This window comes from Hyperoodon ampullatus (genome assembly GCF_949752795.1).
Source record: "Hyperoodon ampullatus genome assembly, chromosome: 1".
In the NCBI taxonomy this organism is placed as follows: Eukaryota; Metazoa; Chordata; class Mammalia; order Artiodactyla; family Ziphiidae; genus Hyperoodon; species Hyperoodon ampullatus.
Window position 1 is genome coordinate 100,706,835 of NC_136914.1, and position 24,117 is coordinate 100,730,951.

Here is a 24,117-nt window from a genome sequence, read left to right on the forward strand (position 1 = left end):
GTTGTTGTCAGAAAAGATACTTGATACAATTTCAATTTTCTTAAATTTACCAAGGCTTGATTCGTGACCCAAGATATGATCTATCCTGGAGAATGTTCCATGAGCATTTGAGAAAAATGTGTATTCTGTTGTTTTTGGATGGAATGTCCTATAAATATCAATTAAGTCCATCTTGTTTAATGTATCATTTAAAGCTTGTGTTTCCTCATTTATTTTCATTTTGGATGATCTGTCCCTTGGTGAAAGTGGGGTGTTAAAGTCCCCTACTATGAATGTGTTACTGTCGATTTCCCCTTTTATGGCTGTTAATATTTGCCTTATGTATTGAGGTGCTCCTATGTTGAGTTCATAAATATTTACAATTGTTATACCTTCTTCTTTGATCGATCCCTTGATCATTATGTACTGTCCTTCTTTGTCTCTTCTAATATTCTTTATTTTAAAATCTATTTTATCTGATATGAGAATTGTTACTCCAGCTTTCTTTTGGTTTCCATTTGCATGGAATATCTTTTTCCATCCCCTCACTTTCAGTCTGTGTGTGTCCCTAGGTCTGAAGTGGGTCTCTTGTAGACAGCATATATATGGGTCTTGTTTTTGTATCCATTCAGCCACTCTGTGTCTTTTGGTTGGAGCATTTAATCCATTTACATTTAAGGTAATTATCGATATGAATGTTCATATTCCCATTTTCTTAATTGTTTTTGGTTTGTTATTATAGGTCTTTTCCTTCTCTTGTGTTTCTTGCCTAGAGAAGATCCTTTAGCATTTGTTGTAAATCTCGTTTGTTGGTGCTGAACTCTCTCAGCTTTTCTTGTCTCTAAAGGTTTTAATTTCTCCATCAAATCTGAATGAGATCCTTGCTGCATAGAGTAATCTTGGTTGTCGGTTTTTCTCCTTCATCACTTTAAATACGTCCTGCCACTCCCTTCTGGTTTGCAGAGTTTCTGCTAAAATATCAGCTGTTAACCTTATGGGGATTCCCTTGTGTGTTATTCGTTTTTTTTTTTTTTTCCCCTTGCTGCTTTTAATATGTTTTCTTTGTATTTAATTTTTGACAGTTTGATTAATATGTGTCTTCGAGTGTTTCTCCTTGGATTTATCCTCTATGGGGTTCTCTGTGCCTCCTGGACTTGATTAACTATTTCCTTTCCCATATTAGGGAAGTTTTCAACTATAATCTCTTCAAATATTTTCTCAGTCCCTTTCTTTTTCTCTTCTTCTTCTGGAACCCCTATAATTCGAATGTTGGTGCCTTTAATGTTGTCCCAGAGGTCTGTGAGACTGTCCTCAGTTCTTTTCATTCTTTTTCCTTTATTCTGCTCTGCAGTAGTTATTTCCACTATTTTATATTCCAGGTCACTTATCCGTTCTTCTGCCTCAGTTATTCTGCTATTGATCCCTTCTAGAGTATTTTTAAGTTCATTTATTGTGTTGTTCATCGTTGCTTGTTTCATCTTTAGTTTTTCTATGTTCTTGTTAAATGTTTCTTGCATTTTCTCTATTCTATATCCAAGATTTTGGATCATCTTTTCTGTCATCATTCTGAATTCTTTTTCAGGTAGACCGCCTATTTCCTCTTCATTTGTTAGGTCTGGTGGGTTTTTATCTTGCTCCTTCATCTGCTGTGTTTTTTTGTTTTCTCATTTTGCTTATCTTACTGTGTTTGGGGTCTCCTTTTTGCAGGCTGCAGGTTCATAGTTCCCATTGTTTTTGTTGCCTGTCCCCAGTGGCTAAAGTTGGTTCAGTGGGTTGTGTAGGTTTCCTGGTGGAGGGGACTAGTGCCTGTGTTCTGGTGGATGAGGCTGGACCTTGTCTTTCTGGTGGGCAGGTCAACTTCTGGTGGTGTGTTTTGGGGTGTCTGTGGACTTATTATGATTTTAGGCAGCATCTCTGCTAATGGTTGTGGTTGTGTTCCTGTCTTGCTAGTTGTTTGGCATAGAGTGTCCAGCACTGTAGCTTGCTGGTCGTTGAGTGAAGCTGGGTGTTGGTGTTTAGATGGAGATCTCAGGGAGATTTTTGCCGTTTGATATTATGTGGAGCTGGGAGGTCTCTTGTGGACCAGTGTGCTGAAGTTGGCTCTCCCACCTCAGAGGCACAGCACTGACTCCTGGCTGGAGTACCCAGAGCCTTTCATCTACACTGCTCAGAATAAAAGGGAGAAAAAGTAGAAGGAAGGAAGGAAGGAAGGAAGGAAGAAGATAAAAGAAAAATATAAAGTAAGGTAAAATAAAATAATTAAAATTAAAAAATAATTATTAAGAAAAAAAAGTTTTTTAAGTAAAAAACAAACAAACAAAAAACAGACGGATAGAACCCTAGGACATATGGTGAAAGCAAATCTATACAGACAAAATCTCACACAGAAGCACACACATACACACTCATAAAAAGGAAAAGTGGAAAAAATAATAAATCTTGCTCTCAAAGTCCACCTTCTCAATTTGGGATGATTCGTTGACTATTCAGGTACTCCACAGATGCAGGGTACATCAGGTTGATTGTGGAGATTTAATCCGCTGCTCCTGAGGCTTTTGCGAGAGATCTCCCTTTCTCTTCTTTGTTTGCACAGCTCCCTGGGTTCAGCTTTGGATTTGGCCCCGCCTTTGCATGTAGGTCGCCATAGGGCATCTGTTCTTCGCTCAGACAGGACGGGGTTAAAGAGCCACTGATTAGGGGGCTTTGGCTCACTCAGCCCTGGCGGAGGGAGGGTTATGGAGTGCGGGGCAAGCCTGCGGCAGCAGCGGCCATTGTGACGTTGTACTAGCCTGAGGTGCGCTGTGTGTTTTCCCGGGGAAGTTGTCCCTGGATCCCGGGACCCTGGCAGTGGTGGGCTGCACAGGCTCCCCGGAAGGGGGGTGTGGGTAGTGCCCTGTGCTCGCACACAGGTTTCTTGCTGGCGGCAGCAGTAGCCTTAGCATCTCATGCCCGTCTCTGTTGTCTGCGCTGTTAGCCTCGGCTCGCGCCCATCTCTGGAGCTCCTTTAAGCAGCGCTCTTAATCCCCTCTCCTCATGCACCAGGAAACAAAGAGAGAAGAAAAAGTCTCTTGCCTCTTCAGCAGGTCCGTACTTTTTCCCGGACTCCCTCTGGGCTAGCCGTGGTGCACTAACCCCTTCAGGCTGTGTTCATGCTGCCAGTCCTCTCCCTTATTATTTGGTGTTTTATTCTTTGGGTAAGAAATTCTGTATTTTCATTGTGAAAATAGTCTAATAATAACTATGTGATATTTATCAAACACAATATGTCAGACACTGTTCTGAGCACTCGATACACAGTATATCATTTCATTATCACAAGAAAATTACCACCATTTTATAGATGTATAAAGTGACACAACCACAGGCTAATTAATTTTTGCCTAAGATCAAATAGCTAGTAAGTGAATTAAGTTAGGATGTAAACCTCAGGCAAACTGGCTTCAAAGCCCAGGCTCTCACTCTATTCTTTACCCTTTCATCACCCTGGAGAGTAAGGTTTTTTTAATCAGTGGTTCTCTTTGTTCAAAATGCATCACAGTTGGAGCCTTTCTAAGAGCTTTACTTGTATATGCATAATATCAGAAACGATTGCCTCTTGCAAGAGGTAAGAGAAAAGAGGACACAGTTTTCTGTTTCTTTTCTGTCCTATCACAATTCACTGAGCAGCAACTATGTTTGTAAAAAAATATCCCCTAACTAGTCTTTACTAATTTGGTGCTTGGATCTCATTTTATCAGGATGATACTAAATAGACTAGTATATATAAGTGATAATGAACAGGTGCCATCTGTTTGCTCCTATTACTACAAAAGATTATTCAAAATTTTTTCTCAGTGCACTATCAGAAAGAATTTTAAAGTAGTTGGGTTGATTATTTTTAAAGAGCTATAATGTTCAGATTTAACTCAGGTCAATCATCTGCAAGTTAAAATTACTCAGAAGTGTACTGTCCATAATTAAGTAATCTTACCTACTAATATTATACAATAAGAAGACCTTTAGGTGACATGAAATCTGTCATTTTAAGTATGCCCCCAAGCCTTTTCCAGGTTGCTCATAAGATTTCTCATTCTCTAGAGAAATGTGATCTCTTAGAAATAAATGTCTCTGTCAAGTCACAAGTAATATGAGCACATGATGAAAAAATGGAATTTTTTAGTCTCATAAGGGATATTGCAGTATTGTAAAATTGATTTTATTCCTCGTTATTTAAGTTCTCATGGTCATTTTAGCATTTACCTTTTAGATATAAAGGGAAGTTTATGATGCCTTTTAGGGAGGTGGGGGACAGAGGCCTTTGGGGACCAGGACAATATTTTTCATATGAAATTCTTTGTCATAAAATGCTAATGTTGGTGTTCTTGTCTTTATGTCTATGCATTCTTTAGCTATGAGGATAACAGACCCTTCATCAAGTAAGAATGACCTGAATGGCTGATAAATTCCATTTATCAGTGTGGTCCCATGAACCAGCTGTCAGATCAGTACTGAAAAATCATTAGAGCTTCTGTCATTCACATTGAGGCAGAAGAGCAAACTGTGCAGGAAAATAATCAGGCATACAACTTCTATGCATAATAAATATGCTGCAGGTGTTTTGCCAGAAAAATTCTGCTTCACCTCTTTTAATTGGATATCACCTGAATTTAGCGCCACAGTAATAGCAACTTCATGTGGTACAGACTTGTTTTGCTTTTAATAGATTTCTCCTTTCACTTCAGTGTGCTCCTCTGTGTTGCATATGTCCTCATTTCTGTTGTTTGTTTGGACATCATTCATCTAAAATTATTTCGTGATTTAGTGTTATATCTTCAAATGATCTCAGGGGTATGAAACTACCCAATTGCAAATGAAACTAATGAATTTTTAGGTTAAATATCCAAAAGAGGGGAAAATACCTCCTTCAAAAATTAAACTTTATATATGCAAAATTGTCTCTTTCAAATTCGATACGTCACTTGATTGTTGATCTAATTGTTTATGAACGTATCTTTTAAATTTCTAAAACAAAGCTACAAGTCTGTACTAATCTATAAGCATAAACACAAATGCTAATATTTGGGCTTTTTTTCCTTTGTACATTTTAAAATTACATGTCCTGTAATTAAGATTGGCAACCTTTGGGTGACCTTGCTGTAGACTTTCAGTTTGTTCTTCTGGTGAAGAGTCCTTTGTTTTCATATTCTCCAATACCATTTCACTTACTTCTTCATGTTCTTGGTTATTTTTTTCTTTGGAAGTTGGGCTCATCACTCTTTTATATCATTAACACTTGGGCCCATCATGTGTTTTCTAGTGGATAATAGCTGGCTAGAGTATTTTATCCTATCATTTTATTTCTAAATCTGAATAGCAATTTTGACTTAATGGCGACTCTTCCCATTTTTCCTTATTCCAATACCTGTAAACAAATAAAAGCTTTACCTTGAAAGTTCTCATACTTCTGAATCTGCTTGTAAAATAAGATATTAATATCTAAGATGTTTTCTAATTTGTATAAGCAAACATGCCACATACAATGGCAAGCTTCCTTTAGGGATTCTTTATTCAAGAATATTAAAGTTTTAAATTAAGCACATTAAATTTAGTGGATGTTTACATTTGAAATATAGTGGCTGATGGTTGTAGAAGAAAAATGGTAAATATTTGAGATTAATTTTAATAAGACTTTAATAATATTTGACTACTTTGGGACATATCTTTCTTAAGACGTAGTTCTCTCTGAAAAAATTATTAAACCCAGCTTCAGATTATAGTAAACATATGTGATTTTCCCCCTTCATTTTGCAAAGTTTCAATCCCCATATTTATTCCTTAGACAATGTAAACAGCAGATAGTAGTCTGCTAAAAATAAATATTAGATTACCATGTTCAGGAAGGTATACTGGGAAAGAAAAAGGTGGGTTCATAAGAATATAGAGATCTAGACTGTTTTGGTCCTATTCTATATACTTAGAGAGAAGTTGAGAAGATTCCATTTTCAGTTATTGGATTCCCATCTATTGGAAAGATTTATTTTATTTTGATAGTAAATACATAATACATAACTACAAATATATGGACTTCTGTCACCCATTTATTACTATTGTGAATGGCAGCTTGGAGGAAACTAAGGGAATGGAGTGAGAGTGAGAATTTGTCTTCAATTCTGGACTACTTTGTTCATCCCTCTCCATCCCATTCTCAGCTTCATTTTCTCCCACGAGTTTGCAGACACTTCAAAGACATGAAGGTGTCCTGAGCTGTTGGGCTTCTTTTCAACAAAGCTGCCAATTGCCTGATGTCCGAAGTCTAGTCCAACATAACACAAGACACAGCAATCCAAAGGCTGAAACAGTAGATGGTGATCTAGAGGGGAACTATTTTTTCCCATTTACTGTATCTCACACTTGTTCTACTTAACTATAGAATCAGAAAAATAGAAGTTTCAAATTTTATACAATCTTCCATATACTGGTTCCTTCTGTTCTTGTCTGTAAACACTAAATTTTTTATGGAAAAAAAAGGAAATTTGGAAAAATGGGGTAAAAGTGTATCAGATGAAGAGTCCAATGAAACAAATGTTTGATTAATGGAAAGAGTCCAATCAAACAAATGTTATCATACCAATGAGACCAGTGGAGGCTAACATAGCTTTACAGACTCTTCCCCCTTGCCATTCACCATAATTACATCTCCATACCATTTGCATATGTGCTGCAAATACATGAATAATTTAATAGTACAAATCTGCTTTTGCATAAGTGAATTTCTGTGTTTATAGCATTTTCATTCATGTATATCTCCTCAAGCTTGAAAACATGTAAGTTCTCATTAAAATCTTAAAGTACTTATACCACCTGTCTTACATTTTCTGTCAATAAAACTGTAACATTTTTTTCAGTGTCAGTATTGTTGATACAACATGACTGTGTTAATTAAAGACAAATTATTTGATAACCCTTAATTTTCTCTTCTCTCTGCAGGTCATGGGTTATAGGTGCAATAGCTCTTCTCTGCCTATTAGGATTGACCTGGGCCTTTGGACTCATGTATATTAATGAAAGCACAGTCATCATGGCGTATCTCTTCACCATTTTCAATTCTCTACAGGGAATGTTTATATTCATTTTCCATTGTGTCCTACAAAAGAAGGTAAGCTAGCATTCTCTGTTCAAGAATAAATAGCATATATTCTATGACAGCAAAGTACCCATAACATAAATCATTCTTGATGTGTTTGTCTCTAAGAAATAAATATATTACTTAATTGATTTTATGTTTATAATAGTAAAGACAAAACAGACATAAAATGAAAGCATAGGGCTTCCCTGGTGGCGCAGTGGTTGAGAGTCCGCCTGCCGATGCAGGGGATACGGGTTCGTGCCCCGGTCTGGGAGGATCCCACATGCCGCGGAGCGGCTGGGCCCGTGAGCCATGGCCGCTGGGCCTGCGCGTCCGGAGCCTGTGCTCTGCAGTGGGGGTGGCCACAACAGTGAGAGGCCCGCGTACTGCAAAAAAAAAAAAAAAAAAAAAAAAAAAAAGAAAGCATAAAGATTGGCAAATGTGCTTAACAGCAAAAAACAGAATCAAAATATTTTGATTTGGACAATGTACAAAAATTATATTCTTATAGATTTGACCTTATAGTCTTTAATATTTTTATTGGCAGACACATGGAATTTGTATATTAGGGAGTAGATTTTCTAAGATGTTATGGAGGCATGGGATATATGTATATATATACATATATGGCATGGCATAGCAAATATATATTTTTCTTTTTAAAAAAACTAATTTGTATTGATATATTCTAGAAAATATAATTATCTAAACATTTTATGATAAAAACATTTATTTTTTAAATGAATGGTGGAAACTTAGTAAAGATCTCTGTATTTCTTTTTTTTTAAATTAGTTTCTGCTTTATAACAAAGTGAATCAGTCATACATATACATATACATCCGTTCCCACATCCCTTCCCTCATGCATCTCCCTCCCTCCCACCCTCCCCATCCCACCCCTCCAGGCGGTCTGTATTTCTTTAAAAGCATCTTTTATAAAATCTATGATTTTGATTAGAATGCAATATTTAATTTTAATATTGGTCTATTTTTATGATTTTTCACATCTATAAGGACCAATATATTCATTTTCAAAGTTGATTTTAGCAACTAAGTACTTACATTGCATTTTTTATCTCAAGATTGATTTTCTCTTCTTACACTGTTTAACTCTATTATAAATGTGGTCTTTGTAGTTCTGACCATATAGACCCCTGAGCCAGGACTGGGTCCAAATCCTAGCTCCTCTACTTAAAGGCTTATGTGACTTTGGGCCATTTAATTAACCTTTATATGCCCCAGTTTCCTCATGTGTAAAATGGAGGTAATAAAAATAATTATGAGATATTGAGAGGTGGCTCTGAAAATGAAATGGCAAGAAGTGAAATTTTTTTTTCTAAGAAAGAAACTATAAGACTTAAAATTGTTTTTGGAAAATAAAGAGTAAAGATATCCACCTCTATGATTTTTGGCTTAAGAGACTAAGGGAACCTCAAATAAAAGTTGAGAAAGGTGTCTACTTGTTGAGATGCATCCAGTTTTATCCTGTTTCAGTTTTATGTGGTGGTAGGTATTAAAAATGTGTTGGCATGATCTTAAATACAGGCTAGAATAGCATTGATTACTCAGACCTGTAAATGTAAGTTACAGAAAAGAAAAGAGTTTATGATGTTAGAATGGATGGATTCTAATCTAATGGATTAGAATTAACTTAGAAAAGAGGTTGTGTTGGAAGGGATGAATCTTCCCAAATACTTAGTGTACATACACCCCAAATTGCCACCATTTAACCTAATAAAGGTATTTTTTACTCATTGCCCAATTGATGAGGGTGCCTCATAGAGGGACACAGGCCAATGAAAGCTCAGCCAACCTCACTGTTCAATTTCCACAACCACCTTGGCTGTTGACATCTAACAGATAGTCTGAGAAAGAGAGAGAAGATCTTGTTAAAAAGTCTGGAAGTGGTTCACATCACTTCTACTCACCTTCCATCAGATAGGACACTATAAATAATACCAACTAAACTGCAAGGAAAACTGGGAAACATACTCTACTTTTTGTACCCCAGGAAGATGAGGAATTGGGTATTACAAACAGCTAACAGTCTAACACACTTGATGATTATGAAGAGTAGGAGACATTAGTAATGAGTAAGAATAGAAATAGAAGGAAGAAAGTGTTTGAGGAGAAGAATGAGAAGATAAGACCTAAATGAAAGATAAGGGGGAAATGTCCAGAAGTAGACACTTGTCAGTATTATAAAACACTTCAGAGAAGTCAGAAAGACTAAACACTTGGAAGGATTTCTAGATTTTGGTAGAAAAAAACTATCACTGATTGTCAAGAGCAATATGTAGAATGATGGGTGCAAAATCAGGAGATTAAGGGAAAGGGTGACATTTGTCCATATAAATAAGGGAATATTGGGCCATCATATTTAGTTATACTAACATCTTCAAATATAGGGAACCAGCTTTATCCATTATTTTATGTATTAGCTGGAAATTGGACTAACACATTTTTAAATTTTAATGTTTATATTGAAGTTTTCTACAGAACAGAAAATAGTTTTGTGCTTTGTGCATGAATGATTTTGATTGTAATTATTTTTTTATTAGCCAGTACCTATTAGTTTTCCCAATTATTATTTTTATTGTATTACAAATATATGTCAATGTTTTGATGTCCAGGTAGAGATACCAGACCTCAGGATCCAAAAACAAGTCTAGAATTTTTAGTATATTGAACATATTTAACAGAAGTGAAATTTTAAAAAAAATATATGTCATCAAGCTCAATTTTGTGATTCATTAGAACAGAGTTCAGCAAACCACAGCTTGTGGGCCAGATTTGTCCAGGTGCTTTTAATTTTTACAGTCAGTCAGCCAAGAATTGTTTTTGCAGTTTTAAATGGATACATTTAAAATTTAAAATAAGTACACACACAGCATTGTTGGTTTTGCCTCTTGGTTCACAAAGCCTGAAATATTGACTGTCTGAAAAAAAGTGCCAGGCCCTGATTCAGAAGCTTATTTTTATGATTTATAATAACTATTAATAAGCTTATTTTCTTTCATGCATTCTGTGTTTTGAATTTTTCAATTTTGGTGGCATTTTTATTGGGTGTCAAGAACATAGCCCAACATCAGAGAATATGGACATCGAATTATCATTCACCGTTTTTTTTGCCTACAAAAAATCCAGATACTTCTCTTTGAAATTGCAGAAACAGTCTTAGGAGATTTTTCTTTTATTCCTTTTTTAAAAATTGAGGTATAATTGGGATATAACATTGTGTAAGTTTAAGGTATACAATGTATTGATTTGATACACTTATGTACTGTGAAATAATTACCACCATAGTGTTAATAGCTAATACCTCTATCATCTAACATCTTTTCTGTGGTGAGAAGACTTAAGATCTCCTCTCTTAGCAACTTTCAACTGTATAATACAGTACTGTTAACTAGAATCATCATCATGTACCTTAGATTTCTAGAACTTATTCATCTTATGGCTAGAAGTTTGTACCCTTTGACCAACATTTCCACACAGCCAACATCTGGTAACAACTAATCTACTCTGTTTTTATGAGTTTGGCTTTTTTAGATTCCACATATAAGTGATACCATATAGGATTCATCTTTCTCTGTCTGACTTACTTCACTTAGCGTAATGCCTTCAAGGTCCATCCAACATTGTTGCAAATGGCAGGATTTCCTTCTTTCTCCTGGCTGAATAATATTCCTAGATATATGTAACACATCTTCTTTATCCATTCATTCACTGATGGACACTTAGGTTGCTTCCATATCTTGGCTGTTGTGAATAGTGCTGCAATGAATATGGGAGTGCAGACATCTTTTCAAGATCCTGATTTCATTTCCTTTGGATATATACCCAGAAGTGGGATTGCTGAATCATATGGTAGTTCTATTTCCAATTTTATGAGGAACCACCATACTGTTTTCCATAATGGCTGTACTTATTTACATCCCTACCAACAGTGCACAAGGGCTCTCTTTTCTCCATATCCTCACTAATACTTATCTCTTGTCTTCTTGACGCTAGCCATTCTAACAGATGTGAAGTGATATCTCATTGTGATTTTATTTGCTTTTTTCTAATTAGTTATGTTGAGCGTCTTTTCATGTTAGCCATTTGTATGTCTTCTTAGGTAAAAAACTTCTATTCATTTCTTTTGTCCACTTTTAAATTGGATTGTTTGTTTTTTTGCTTCTGAGTTGTATGAGTTCTTTATATATTTTTGGTATTAACCCCTTTTCAGATATATGATTTGCAAATATTTTATTCCATCCTGTAGATTGCTAATAAGTTCTGTTGTTTCTTTTGCTGTGTAGAAGCTTTTTAGTTTAATGTAGTACAACTTACTACTTTTGCTTTTGTTGCTTGTGCTTTTGATGTCATATCCAAAAAATTATTGTCAAGACCAATGTCCAGGAGTTTTCCCCTGTTTTCTTCTAGAAGTTTTGTGGTTTCAGGTCTTATATTTAATTCTTTAATCCATTTTGAGTTAAATGTTGTGGGTGGTATAAGATGGGGGTTCAATTTCATTCTTCTGCATGTGGTTAACCAGTTTCCCTAATACAATTTATTAAAGAGCTTGTCTTTTCTCCATTAATTATTCATGGCTCCCTTGTCAGATATTAGTTGACCATATATGCAAGGGTTTATTTCTGGGCTCTCCATCTGTTCCACTGTCTATGTGTCTATTATGCCAATACCATACTGCTTTGATTACTCTAGCTTTGTAGTATAGTGTGAAATCAGGAAACATGAAACCTCCATCTTTGTTCTTTCTCAGGATTGCTTTGGCTGTTTGAGGACTTTGGTGGTTCTGTACAAATTTTAGGATTGTTTTTTTCTATATCTCTGAAGAATATCATTGAAATTTTTTTGAGAGATTGCACTGAATCTATAGACAGTATTGGCTCTTATGGACATTTAACAATCATATTTCCTATAGGAGTTTTTTTGGTTTTTTTTTTTTTTTTTGTGGTACACGGGCCTCTCACTGTTGTGGCCTCTCCCATTGTGGAGCACAGGCTGTGGACGTGCAGGCTCAGCAGGTATGGCTCACGGGCCCAGCCACTCTGCAGCATGTGGGATCTTCCCAGACCAGTACACGAACCCGTGTCCCCTGCATTGGCAGGTGGACTCTCAACCACTGTGCCACCAGGGAAGCCCTTCCCAGAATCATTTTGAGGGAGGAGACTAGCGTAGTTCCTAGCAAATAGTGATTAAAAAGTAGAAGCTTCTTCATCTCACCCTCCCAAAACTCACACATGTCTTGGACACACACAGGTGGGCACAAACTTCTTTTAAAAAATAAACAAAATATGAATTGGCTTGTAAATAGTGAATAAAAATAATTATTTCTAATTATTGAGAAATATAGCATAGAAGAGGTTGGTTGGAAAACATTAATATAACTTAAATATATTAAATAATATGTAATTTTGACATTACAAATCAGAGAAAGGCTTCAAAGCTTAGCACATCATGCCTCTCTGTTTTGTTCTCCCTGAATGCCTTTTTTTCTCTTAACTATCCATTCTTTCAACTTAATCTTCAAAACCAACACATTCCAACCTATCTTTTAAAGATAGCTTGAAGAAGTCCTCTTCTCTGAGAAGCCTTCCTTGGTCTGCCTACCCACTTCCTATCAGGCTCTCCTCCTCCATGCTTTGATTCACCTCACTCTGTATCATTGTTCCTATCACATAGTAAGTATTTAATGAATGTGAGTTCTTCAAAAAAATCTGAATATAGTCAGTCTCTGATTTTGCTATATCTTTGATAGAATGAATGTTACTACATTAAGATGTAAAGTTTTATTTCAAATACTAATTTTAATGTGTCATTCACACTCCTTTTTTTTGTTTTTGATTCTAAATAACACTTCTCAAAAAAGCATGTTTTTATAACTTTGTTTTAAATAATATTACATTGTCACAAATTCTGGAAACTATGAACTCATGTGAAATCAATAAAGTGCTAAGAATAACATATATACGGTGTTATTTCATAATGAATGTAAAATTTGTGACTATAAAACCAGTAAGTCATCCTAGAATGTGTTTTTAGTTGATGAACAAGTAGTTGGTGATTATTTTTCTTGATGTTGCTAGTGGAGGTGAGATTTAGAACAGTTACTGTTTATTTTTGTATGTCTTGTTTGATTAAATAGGCAATAATAAAAATTTTTAAATAAACATGATCAAAGTTTTCCCCAAAATTGTTGATATATTTTCCTGTTTGAAAACATCAGCTAAAAAATGCTTATCTCCTTTTATCCTGTGATTTTTATACTACAGCAAGGATTAATAATGTAATCACAGTGCTATATAGAAAAACAATCATATTTCTCTGTAATTATTGAATAGAACTATTTTGAAGGAATGAATTTAAAATATTTTGAGAATATTTTATAGTCTCAAGTTGCAAATTTGACCTCTTTTAAGATAAATAAATTTCAGAGAAATATAAAATTTTTAAAAATGCTTAGCCCAACACATTCCTTTTTTTTTCTGTTTTGTCTTTAAATATTCTCTCTCCTCTCTTTCTCTCTCTCCTTCTTTCTGCATTCCCTCTTCTCTCTAACTTCCTCACTACACTTCTGCCTAAAGAACAGTACAACTGTTCTAGTGAGGAAGTTAGAGAGAAAAGGGAATGGAGAAAGAGTTAGATAGGCTACTTCATATCAAATCTATGAAGCTAAAAATAGTGTCTTGAAGAGTCTTAAGTTTTTGTTTTTTCAACTGAGACTGTATCATTAAAGTGTGATTGGACATATGTGTGTTTGTGTGTTTTAAAAGGCTCCAATTATTCAAAATTTGAATCTTGACAGTATGAATATTATTTTATATTGTAAAAAAATGTATAAAATATATGCTGAACAGACTTTTTTATATCTGTAGGGCAAAAAAAATTATATTAATTATCTAAAATAAAACACAGGCATTTTATATTTCCTAGCTGAAATGAATTACTTACTAACAGAAATTAATATTTTTGGCTAGGTACGAAAAGAGTATGGGAAATGTCTGCAAACACACTGTTGTAGTGGCAAAAGTACAGAGAGCTCCATTGGCTCAGGGAAAACATCTGGTTCTCGAACTCCTGGGCGGTACTCCACAGGCTCACAGGTAAACAATATTTGTTAACTAAAATGAAATATCTCTTTCCTGTATTCTGTTATGGGTTGCTATCCTTTCTTGATGAGATCTATTTTCTATCCCAAGTATTTAACATATCAAATTTGTTGTTTTGTTTTAGTGTGTCTCAAATGAAAATGGTTATGACAGAAATTTAAGAAACCAAATTGCAAAAAAAGTGAAGTTTAGGGTCTAAGTTTGCATAATAATTCATGATTTCAGATTATTCCCAATTGAATGAATATAGAAGGTAAGGAAAGGAATTTTGCATTTCACCCAAAATTCTAAGAAAGTAATATTTTACATAGATATATGATTCTTGAGTTAATTACTTCTCTTAACTAGTGTAATAATTCTTTATCATATACTGTATTTACTTATTAGATGGTATGTTTAATAAAAACAGTTCTAACTCATACCATATTGTATGCTGGTAAATCGAAGGGCAATTCAGGTAGTGAAGAATACTATAATAGCATCATTGACTTAACTGATCTAAGTGCTACTCCCATCAGTCCAGCATTGAATATAGTAGCTACATTATCCCTCATCAAGGAAGTTTTAAACTTTTAGGTAACCTGTCTGTCATTTTTCCCAGGCCACAATGTTAGTCCAAAGATTATTACATAGAAAGTTCAGCAACTCTAGGATAACTAAAATGAGCCAGTCAAATAAAAGACATATGTGGGTCATGCATGAATGAGTTTGGGTTCCAACTAGCATACTAATATTTTTAAGATTGTATGGTTCAGTGGGAAAAACAATCATTTTTTTCAGTGTTGTTAATAGCAATTTTCTGAAGAAGACTTGAATTTTAATTCCTAGATAAAGTTATAAATCAATAACTTTTTTAAACTCAGCTCAACTTATAAATCTATTTTTTTAACTTGGTAACTTTACATATAATATAAAAAAGAACACTTCATTTGTTCTTTGACTAATTTCCAATCAGCTTGTAAATTTAATCAATTAAATTCACCTAAACAATTCCATTCATATGCTTAGAAAATTAAATACCCTCGTAACCTTTAAATATCATTTACAAATCTAATATATCTGATTCTCTCAAACACATTCACTGTCAGACTGGACCGTTGTACACACCTAACTAGCACTTGGAAAACTCTATAAACCAAAGATAATGAACAATATTCTCGGAAATAAACATTTTCCTCACACTAAAGGAGTTCTCTTTTATCTTACAAATAAAACTACACATCTAATATCAATCTAATATTTCCGACTAAAAATTCTAAAACTAACCTATAACTGTCAAACCTATCAGACTATCTCAACACCTAACAAGCACTAATTGTCATAATGATCATGAACTTATTCCTACATATAATATACAGCTATTAATAATTTGAATTTATTTTATTATTTCTGTGCCTTACTGAGGTTGCAAAGTTGTAAATTAGGGGAAACAAATGTTCCAAGTTAGGTGGGCTGAGATTTCTTAGTCTAGGACTACTAAATTTGTCAGTTAGAAATCTGAAGTTTCACATAAGAGTTGGGGCATACCTGGATGGTGCTTACAGCATGACCTCCTTGTAATCCATTCCTTTATTTTCAACCTGATAATGCTTAACTCTCTTATTTGTAACAATCTTTTCCACAACTTTTAAATTGCCGAGATTCTCTATGTCATTTAACTTGATTTGTTTGTGCATCCTTCTCATAAAACCGAGCTCATCAACCATTATCCCGTAGTCATTTTATTGACATATGCCCTTAATGAAACAACACTTTGGAGCTTCATTTATTACGTTAGAACAGAGTTGTGCAGTGTTTAGTATTACTTCTAAGCTACATGATAGGGCAGTGCAGCTTAATAGAATAACCATAAACTTGGTGGGTGGGGAGACCTTGGTTTGAATTCTAGCCTTGCCATGTACCTACCAGCTGTGACACAAAACAAGTTATTAAATCTCACTGACCCTGTTTTTTCATAAGTAAAGTGGTTTCTGATTTCTTATGTTGTTAGGAAGATCAAGCTAATGTATACCAAATACAGCATACTGTACATGCTCAATAAACTGGAGCAGGTACCACTTACTAGTGTCATTATTGCAGACTATAATTTCAGGTATATATTTTAAAGCTGTGTCATTTTTTTCACTTTTACAGTTATAACATCACAATTCTAATATTGGGAAAAAAACCCAATATTAGGTTTTTTATTATGCTTAATATAATACTAATTCTGATTAACTACAACAATCCAACCCTACATAAAATGATAGTCACTTAAATCTAGTCTGTTTAGGTAAAAATAATAAATATTTCATATTAACTGTGAACTTCCATGAGCAAAGTCTAAAACACTCACTGATATTAAGGTAAACTTTGGGGAGTATAGTTGCCTTTTTCCACATCAGAGAACTTCTAAAATCACAATTGTTATATTTTTTTTGAGAAACATTGAGTTTCTCTTTAAATGCCAAGCAGTCTTGTAAGCTCTGGTGATAAAATGGTTGAAAGACAAATAACTTTCCCCATGATCTGGAGCTTTCATTCTAATTGTAAAATGCAGAAAATTTATTAACAAACAAATAAACCAACAGGGAATATCAGATTATGAGAGCTGGTGGATAACCAAATATGGTTATGTGTTACAGAAAGTCCAGGTAGTTACTTAGATTAAGCGCTAGGCAAAGACTATTTGGGGAAATGACAGGAAGGGAGTTCAGGGAAAGAAAATTCCAGGTGAGAGAACATCAAATACAAAGCCCTTTATGTGGGTGAGACCTTGCAAATTTGGGAATAAGAAGAATGTCATTGGCTAAAGTGGTGAGAGAGTGAGTAGGAGATGAAGTCAAAGAAGGCTGGAGACGGATCCTTAGGTATTTTAAGAGTATGGGAGTTCACATTTTATTCTGATTACTTTAGAAAGGTAATGGGATCATTTAGAAAAGGCAGTGACAGGAAATCATCCACATGTAATAAAGATCATGTGGCTACTATGTAGGTAATGAAAGAGTGTGACTGGCAAGACTAAAAATTAAAAATCCTCTCCACCCTGGTTGATCCCCTGGTGCTAATCACTTATAAAAAGTTGGGAATATCCATAATCTCACACAAATATATATTCACAGAGATGTGTATAGGATTGGTATGTGTGTGTATTTTTAAAAACTGTGAGCTGAAGTATTGTCCTTTCCACCTTGACCTTCCATTAATTGTTCTGTCATTTATCTTTCATTTGTTTTACTGACTTTGTAAATGTATTTACTTTTGTTACATAATATTTGAAACATAAAAAAATATATGTGGCATATATTAAATTGTGAAGCATAGTATAATAAAATCAATACCTGAGAACTCACCAACGAACTTAGGAAACAATATTTTCCATATGTTTTTCCCTTGTTGAAACCCCTCCCTAACCAATCCCTCCCTATGCCTCCCTACCAGAGACAGCTACTAACTTTTGTTCTTCATTTCCTTGACTTCTCCAATAATTTCTTCACCTCCAATAAAGATGTTGTTTACTTCACCTTTTTTAAATCTTTCTTTAAAATGGTACCTTATTGTATGTAGTTTTCTGTGAGTTGCTTTATTCACTGCCATATTCTAAGGCTTGTCCTGATTCGTTCCATGAACATTGAAGTGTTGTCTCTGTGCCACATAATGTATACTTTTCTTCTGCCTGCAATACTTTACCCTTTTCTCCATTTCCTTTTCAGCAATTATTTGATATAATGTAGTGAGCTGTTAATCTCCTAGATCAGGATTCAAATACTGGTTATGCCACTTATTTGGTCTGTGATATTGGACATGTGAACCTCCAAACCTCAATTTTGTAATGAATAAGAGAGTGAATACATGAAAAATACATAGCATAAAACCTAGAACATAGAAAGAATTGAAATATTTAAATATTATATTTATCATACATATTTTATGTATATATACATATAATAATCACTGTGTACTAGTCATTATTTCTGGTGTGTGATACATCACTGAACAAGAAAAGACAAAATTTTTGTTTTTCTTTTTTTCTTTTGGCCACGCTGTGCTGCTCACAGGATCTTGGTTCCCCGACCAGGGATTGAACCTGGACCCTCGGCAGTGAAAGTTTGGGGTCCTAACCTCTCGACCACCAGGGAATTCCCAAAATTTCTGTTTTTCTAGAGCCTCAAACCTAATACAGACATTGGACATTAATTATTGGACATTAAATATAAATATAAGAAATAACTATATTATAATAATATTATAGAAGATGGTAATGCTATGGGGGCAGAAATTGCAGAGTTGGGTGGGTGCACTACAGTTCTAAATAGGGTGATCAAGTTAGGTCTCTTTCAGGGGCAAAAGTTGAAGAGGTGAAAGATTTATCCATACCAGTATCTGAGGAAGGAGCACTCCAGACAGAAGAAATAATCATACAAAACCTAAGTCAGGGGCTTCCCTGGTGGCGCAGTGGTTGAGAGTACACCTGCCAATGCGGGGGACACGGGTTCGTGCCCCGGTCTGGGAGGATCCCACATGCTGCAGAGCAGCTAGGCCCGTGAGCCGTGGCCGCTGAGCCTGCACGTCCAGAGCCTGTGCTCCGCAACGGAAGAGGCCACAACAGTGAGAGGTCCGCGTACCACAAAAACAAACAAACAAACAAAACAAAGAAACAAAAAAAAAACCCCTAAGACAGAATTGTGCTTGGTGTGTTAAGGAATGGCAGGGGAACAGGTGTGGCTAGCCCAGGTAGGGGAGACTAATGAAAATAATAATAGAAGATAATGGGGGCAGCTCAAATAAATGTCACCTAACAATGATCATAATTCCATCAACTCTCAGCTGAGATGTCACTTCTTCAGTGCAATGTTCTCAGATTTCCTAAACATGTTCTCTTGTTACGTGCACTTAAAAATTATTTCAATTAAGCAGTATAAAAAACATTTTAAAAGCATGCAAAATATAAGCGTATGGCACGGTGATTTATTGCCCTTCCCCAAGCCAAATATTAGAATATTGAGAGTGCCTCAGAAACCATTTAAACCCTTCTCAATCATTCACCTCAAAACATAGTCACTATCTTAACTTTTAACAGTACTTTTTGTTTTGCATGTGTTTGATACTTATCCACATGAAATCATCCAATACATATTCTTTTATGTTTTCCTCCTTTCCTTGGACATCTACGTTGCTTCAGGAGGCTATGTTGCTCTTTTATTTTCATCGCTGTATATTGTTCTATAATTTATTCATTCATTCTACCATTGATAATCAGTTGGGTTGTTCACAGTTTTCAGCTATAAGTAATGCTTCTATGGAGATTTGTGGGTACATTGTACTTTTGCATTTATTTTTGTTAATTTATATTTGATTAGTCTGTCACTTACTAGTCTAGCAACTCCATGAAAGCAAAGATGTCTGTGTTTGCCTTTCTCCATTGTATTTCCTAGATTAGTATTTGGTGTGCAGTAGAGGGTTATTAATATTTTTAATTAGTTAACTAATAAAACAAATGTGACAGATTTGTTCTCAGTATTTCAGTTTGAAGTTTTGAAGTATTTTTCAAGTGCAGGTTTTACTGCACCAGTTTTCTTATTGTACTTTTATTAGTTTTGCTGTATGTGTATGTGTATGTATGTATTTGCTGACCTATATAACAATATAGACATTTCTAAAAGATAAACATATCCCAATATTCATAAAACCAATTGTCTAATATTTTAAGATTAAGTACTCCTATTATTCAAGGAATTCAAATATATTTGGAACATAACCCATTTGTGAGCTTGATTTCACCATTAGTACTAGTAATAGTTCTAAGAAGTTTTTCATCCTTGGAAAAGCTTCTGAAAATATTTTGTTTCCTGCTCACAAGATTGTTAATACTTTTTGATCCCTAACTCAAATAAAATAGCAAAGCAATAAACCAGAAAAAAGTCCCCCCAATGCAAAAATATTACACTGCTTTCTTGAATTATCAGACACTTGGAAAATTGAATTTGAGAATATATATAATGATGTAAGAATTTTCAGTTCTCTATAAAACTTCCTACTGTCTAGAAATGAATAAAGGTGAATCGACTTCCTTTATCTCCTTCAAAAGAAAGAAAAGTTGAGGTAGTATGTAACCTGTAAAATTACATTGGTCTTTCAAAATTTATGGAAAATGTTAAGTTTAGTAACATTGTAATATACTCTGTTCTTTTCTTACCAAACTGTTTCTTCTTGCAAGATTCTGAATTCATAAGTAAATCTTTTGTTAATAAAACTTACAAATTAATGCATATTTAAATATCCCATTCCCATAAAAGTTACAATGAAAATAATTTGTTTTACCTTAGAAATTTAAATTATTAAATTCTATCTAGAGTACATTTCTATGTATCTTCCTGTTTAAATTGGTATAGTATGTTACATTTATTCCTTTTAAATAGTTATAATTATTTCTGGCATAGGCATTTAAGAATACACTTAATGAGAACCAATTATTATCATTAATTTAGTTCCTGATGTTCTCATGCTACTGTACTACAAGCATATAGAAGTTGTACATTTGCCAGATGCCAGAAATATAAGCCTCATATAACTGTAATAGAAACAAAAAAGAACAATATGTGTGAAAATTCACAGTGTGGTGAGTGCATTTCCTTTTTTTCCTTTCCCTCATCCAGAGCCGAATTCGTAGGATGTGGAATGACACGGTCCGAAAGCAGTCAGAATCTTCCTTCATTACTGGAGATATAAACAGTTCAGCGTCACTCAACAGAGGTAATTAGAAATAATTTTTCATATTCACTCTTTTTTGTGATTACTTTAAGAAGTTCTTAAATGCATTGCTTTGTTTGCAACTTCTGGACCTTGTTCCATGTGATAGGAATATTGCAAGGATATAAAACCTGGTTGAGTGTAGTAGTGTGTTCCATTATTCATAAGCCTTTTTGTTTTTTCAATCCAGAATTTTCAGGAGATCTTTTCTGAAAATAAGTTAAAAAGTGAGAAACTTCTTTCTCTAGTCATCTGCCATTAACTGGTGAGCTGTCAGGCCTCATTGGAAGCAGTGAAAATGGGCAATTATGTGGCTATATAGTCTGCTAAACATCATAGAGTTCCACATTATCCCACGTATAGAGCAATTTCATAGTCTTTGTGGAAGTAAAATTATACTCTCTAGTACATACTTAAGGCAACCTGTGTATTTGGGGAAAAATCCCACCTAATCTTAATATCAAAAAGATGTGCCCAGATAATATTGGATATTTAAAGATACAGAAGAAAAAAAACACTATATATAAATTTTATATATATATAAAATGATTTTTTTGGTGTGTATGTGCTTCTGGTTAAAATGCTTCTGGGGTATCATTTTGATTTTGAAAATGAAGTTCCCTTAATCTACTATTTTGTTTGTGGTTGATCTTTTTTATTGCCTCTGTCTCTCTTTCTCCCTCTTCTCCCCCTCCCCACTGTGTGTGCGTGTGTGATTAAAATTAAATTGACTGCAGTAAAAATGAATAGATATAATGTTTGTGGAGAGCTAGAGTACACTACAGTCTCTACTGGGAAATATTTAGAATACACTTTTATCTGGGGGGTGACACTTCTATGAGCACATTCTAATTGCACTGTCCTCAAAGAGACATTTTTTATGCATATATTCAGTGGTTATTTTTATGATTGACATTGTTATTTTTTTAGCCTCCAAGCTAGAATTATTTGTTTGTTTTAAACCTGTTTCTGAGAGCTTTCTGTTATATTAAATGCTACTTAGAAACAAATAATTTAATAATTATGGTTTACGATTAAGAAAGATTCAGATGCTGGTGATGTTAATTACTTTTACTCAAGTAAGTTGCATCTTATTTATATAAAAGAAGTTACAACAAGTAGTGTCTAAGTTGAATTTGATATAGGGATTCATCCATATTATATTTAATCTTGATTGATTTACATACTTTTATTTGTGGTAGTGATATAGTAACTATAACCTAGTAATGTTATTTAATTTTCTACATCACTTTTGCTTAAGTTAAAACAGTGAGCGCAAATATTCCTCCAAATATGAAGAAAATACATTAAAATAAAACAATTACCTTCTTTTATTTTGTTTCATTTTTACTTTATTTTACATAATATCTCTCAAGTATTCTCATTTTAAGTTTAGTTTTACTGGTTAGTTTGTGAAAATTTAAATATGAATACTTTTAACTTTCTGACATACTTTCTAAACCACAGAGAACAAATTACTTACACATGCCTCCAAAGTTTAGGAACAAATTTCCTTTCATAGTGACAGATTGTTCTTTTTACTTTAAATAATACATAGAAAATTTACAGTATGTTCCTTTAAGAAAACTATCCTTATTAATAAGATTTATTATTAGAAGTATCTTGCATCTAATGGTCACAGCAACCATAGGATAAGTGTCATTTAAACAAAAGATGAGATTTAATTTTAATGATGCACTGTTTATTTGCCTACTGTGTAGACAGATAAAATATGTAAAATAACTATTTGGTTTAGCATTATGATCTAAATTTATGTAAAGATAGTAAGGTTTGCAGCTTTATTAAAAATTATTTTAAATGAATAATTTTTATGACCTTGATTTTTAAGGTCAATCACATTATATAACATTGCTGTGCCCTTTTTAGTTCCTTCTCAGAAAGTTCAACTTGGAATATGTGCTATGAGGATGACTATGTAAATTTGAAATATATTTAAAGAAAATAATATTTTATATTATCTGATTATATGTTTAAATCTGTTTTTAAAATCTTTAGCTTTAAAAGATATTTCTTAAAGTTATTGAAGAAAGGGTATAAAATTTCTTGTGACATACGATAAGTTACTTTGATGATGGCTTTGGGGAGGGGGTTAAATTGAATTTATGACTTGTATGTTCATGCAGTGATCTTTTCCTTCAGGATATATATTCTTCCTTTCACTCAGTGACTTTAATGGTGGTAGACATCATAGTGATCTTCCTGATCTCCTATACTAATTTCCTCGTTCCCCTAGTCAGAAACTCCTCATTTTATTCTCATCTCATTATTTTTTATCTTAGATGAGTGCAGTATTTTAAAATTTTATTTCTTCGTATTATATCTCTGAAGCTAGTCTTTAACTTCCTTCTTTAATCTTGTCTTATTTCCCAGGGTCCTATCCTCCCTGCATTCAGACGTGTGTATCATATTTAGGTAGGTGGCATCCAAGATTCACCTTTCCAGATAAACAGTTCAGTCACCTCAGCAACATAATTATTCACATCTATTTATTTAAAAAATTATATTCCCTATTATTAAAATAAAATGTTAGGCACTGCATTTTTACATCTTCATGTACAGTATTCTAACTTCCCATTCATTCTTAGTTTCTTACAGCTGCAATTTTTTTTTAATTCCAACTCCATTTTCCTTTCTTTCTAACAGATATATTAAATCTCTTATGTTTGCCTTTAGAATACTTCTGACCTTTGAAAACTACAAGAAGTTGTCTAAAAATTAGTCCTATTTTCACTTCAGGTTTTCTTTCCTATTCATAACCACTGCTCAATTTATCAAAAGAATAATTATTTTAAAATTCTGTATGTCTTATCATCTATTCTTCCAAACAAAAATCCATCATTATCATCTTTGGGATTCATTAAGAATAAAGCATCTACCATGCAGTGCAGAAATCTTTCTCAATGTTTTTTATTTTTTCAAATTATCTCTAATACTCTGTTCTTGAACCAGCTTGTTACATCCTATGTATCAGTTTACCTGTCCAGATTTCCCAATGTGATAAATTTGATTACTATTGGGATTTTACTCCTTGTAATCAAGCAAGACCATGGAACATTTGTTGATAATTTTCAATTTATGTAATCATTCTTATATATTCTCTTTGGGATTTTGTTATTTGGTCACCTCATCTCTTTAAAAACTTTAATTACATTGTCCTTTGAATAT

General features: G+C 33.9%; 1 protein-coding gene across 33 annotated transcripts in view; it reads left to right on the forward strand.

The window, feature by feature from the left end:
• The window catches only part of ADGRL3 (adhesion G protein-coupled receptor L3), a gene marked incomplete at both ends in the record, with an annotated part of 582,832 nt that overhangs the window by 536,025 nt on the left and 22,690 nt on the right, over positions 1–24,117 (forward strand). For 17 of the 33 annotated variants that reach the window (XM_079704546.1, XM_079704549.1, XM_079704518.1 and 14 more), the window contains 3 exons: positions 6,946–7,114; positions 14,071–14,196; positions 20,838–20,934. In XM_079704546.1, the coding sequence (XP_079560672.1) occupies positions 6,946–7,114; positions 14,071–14,196; positions 20,838–20,934 (392 nt within the window). Of the gene's footprint in view, positions 1–4,367; positions 4,395–6,945; positions 7,115–14,070; positions 14,197–20,837; positions 20,935–24,117 lie in introns of all 33 variants that reach the window. The other 16 variants (XM_079704517.1, XM_079704528.1, XM_079704539.1 and 13 more) reach the window with 1 other exon arrangement.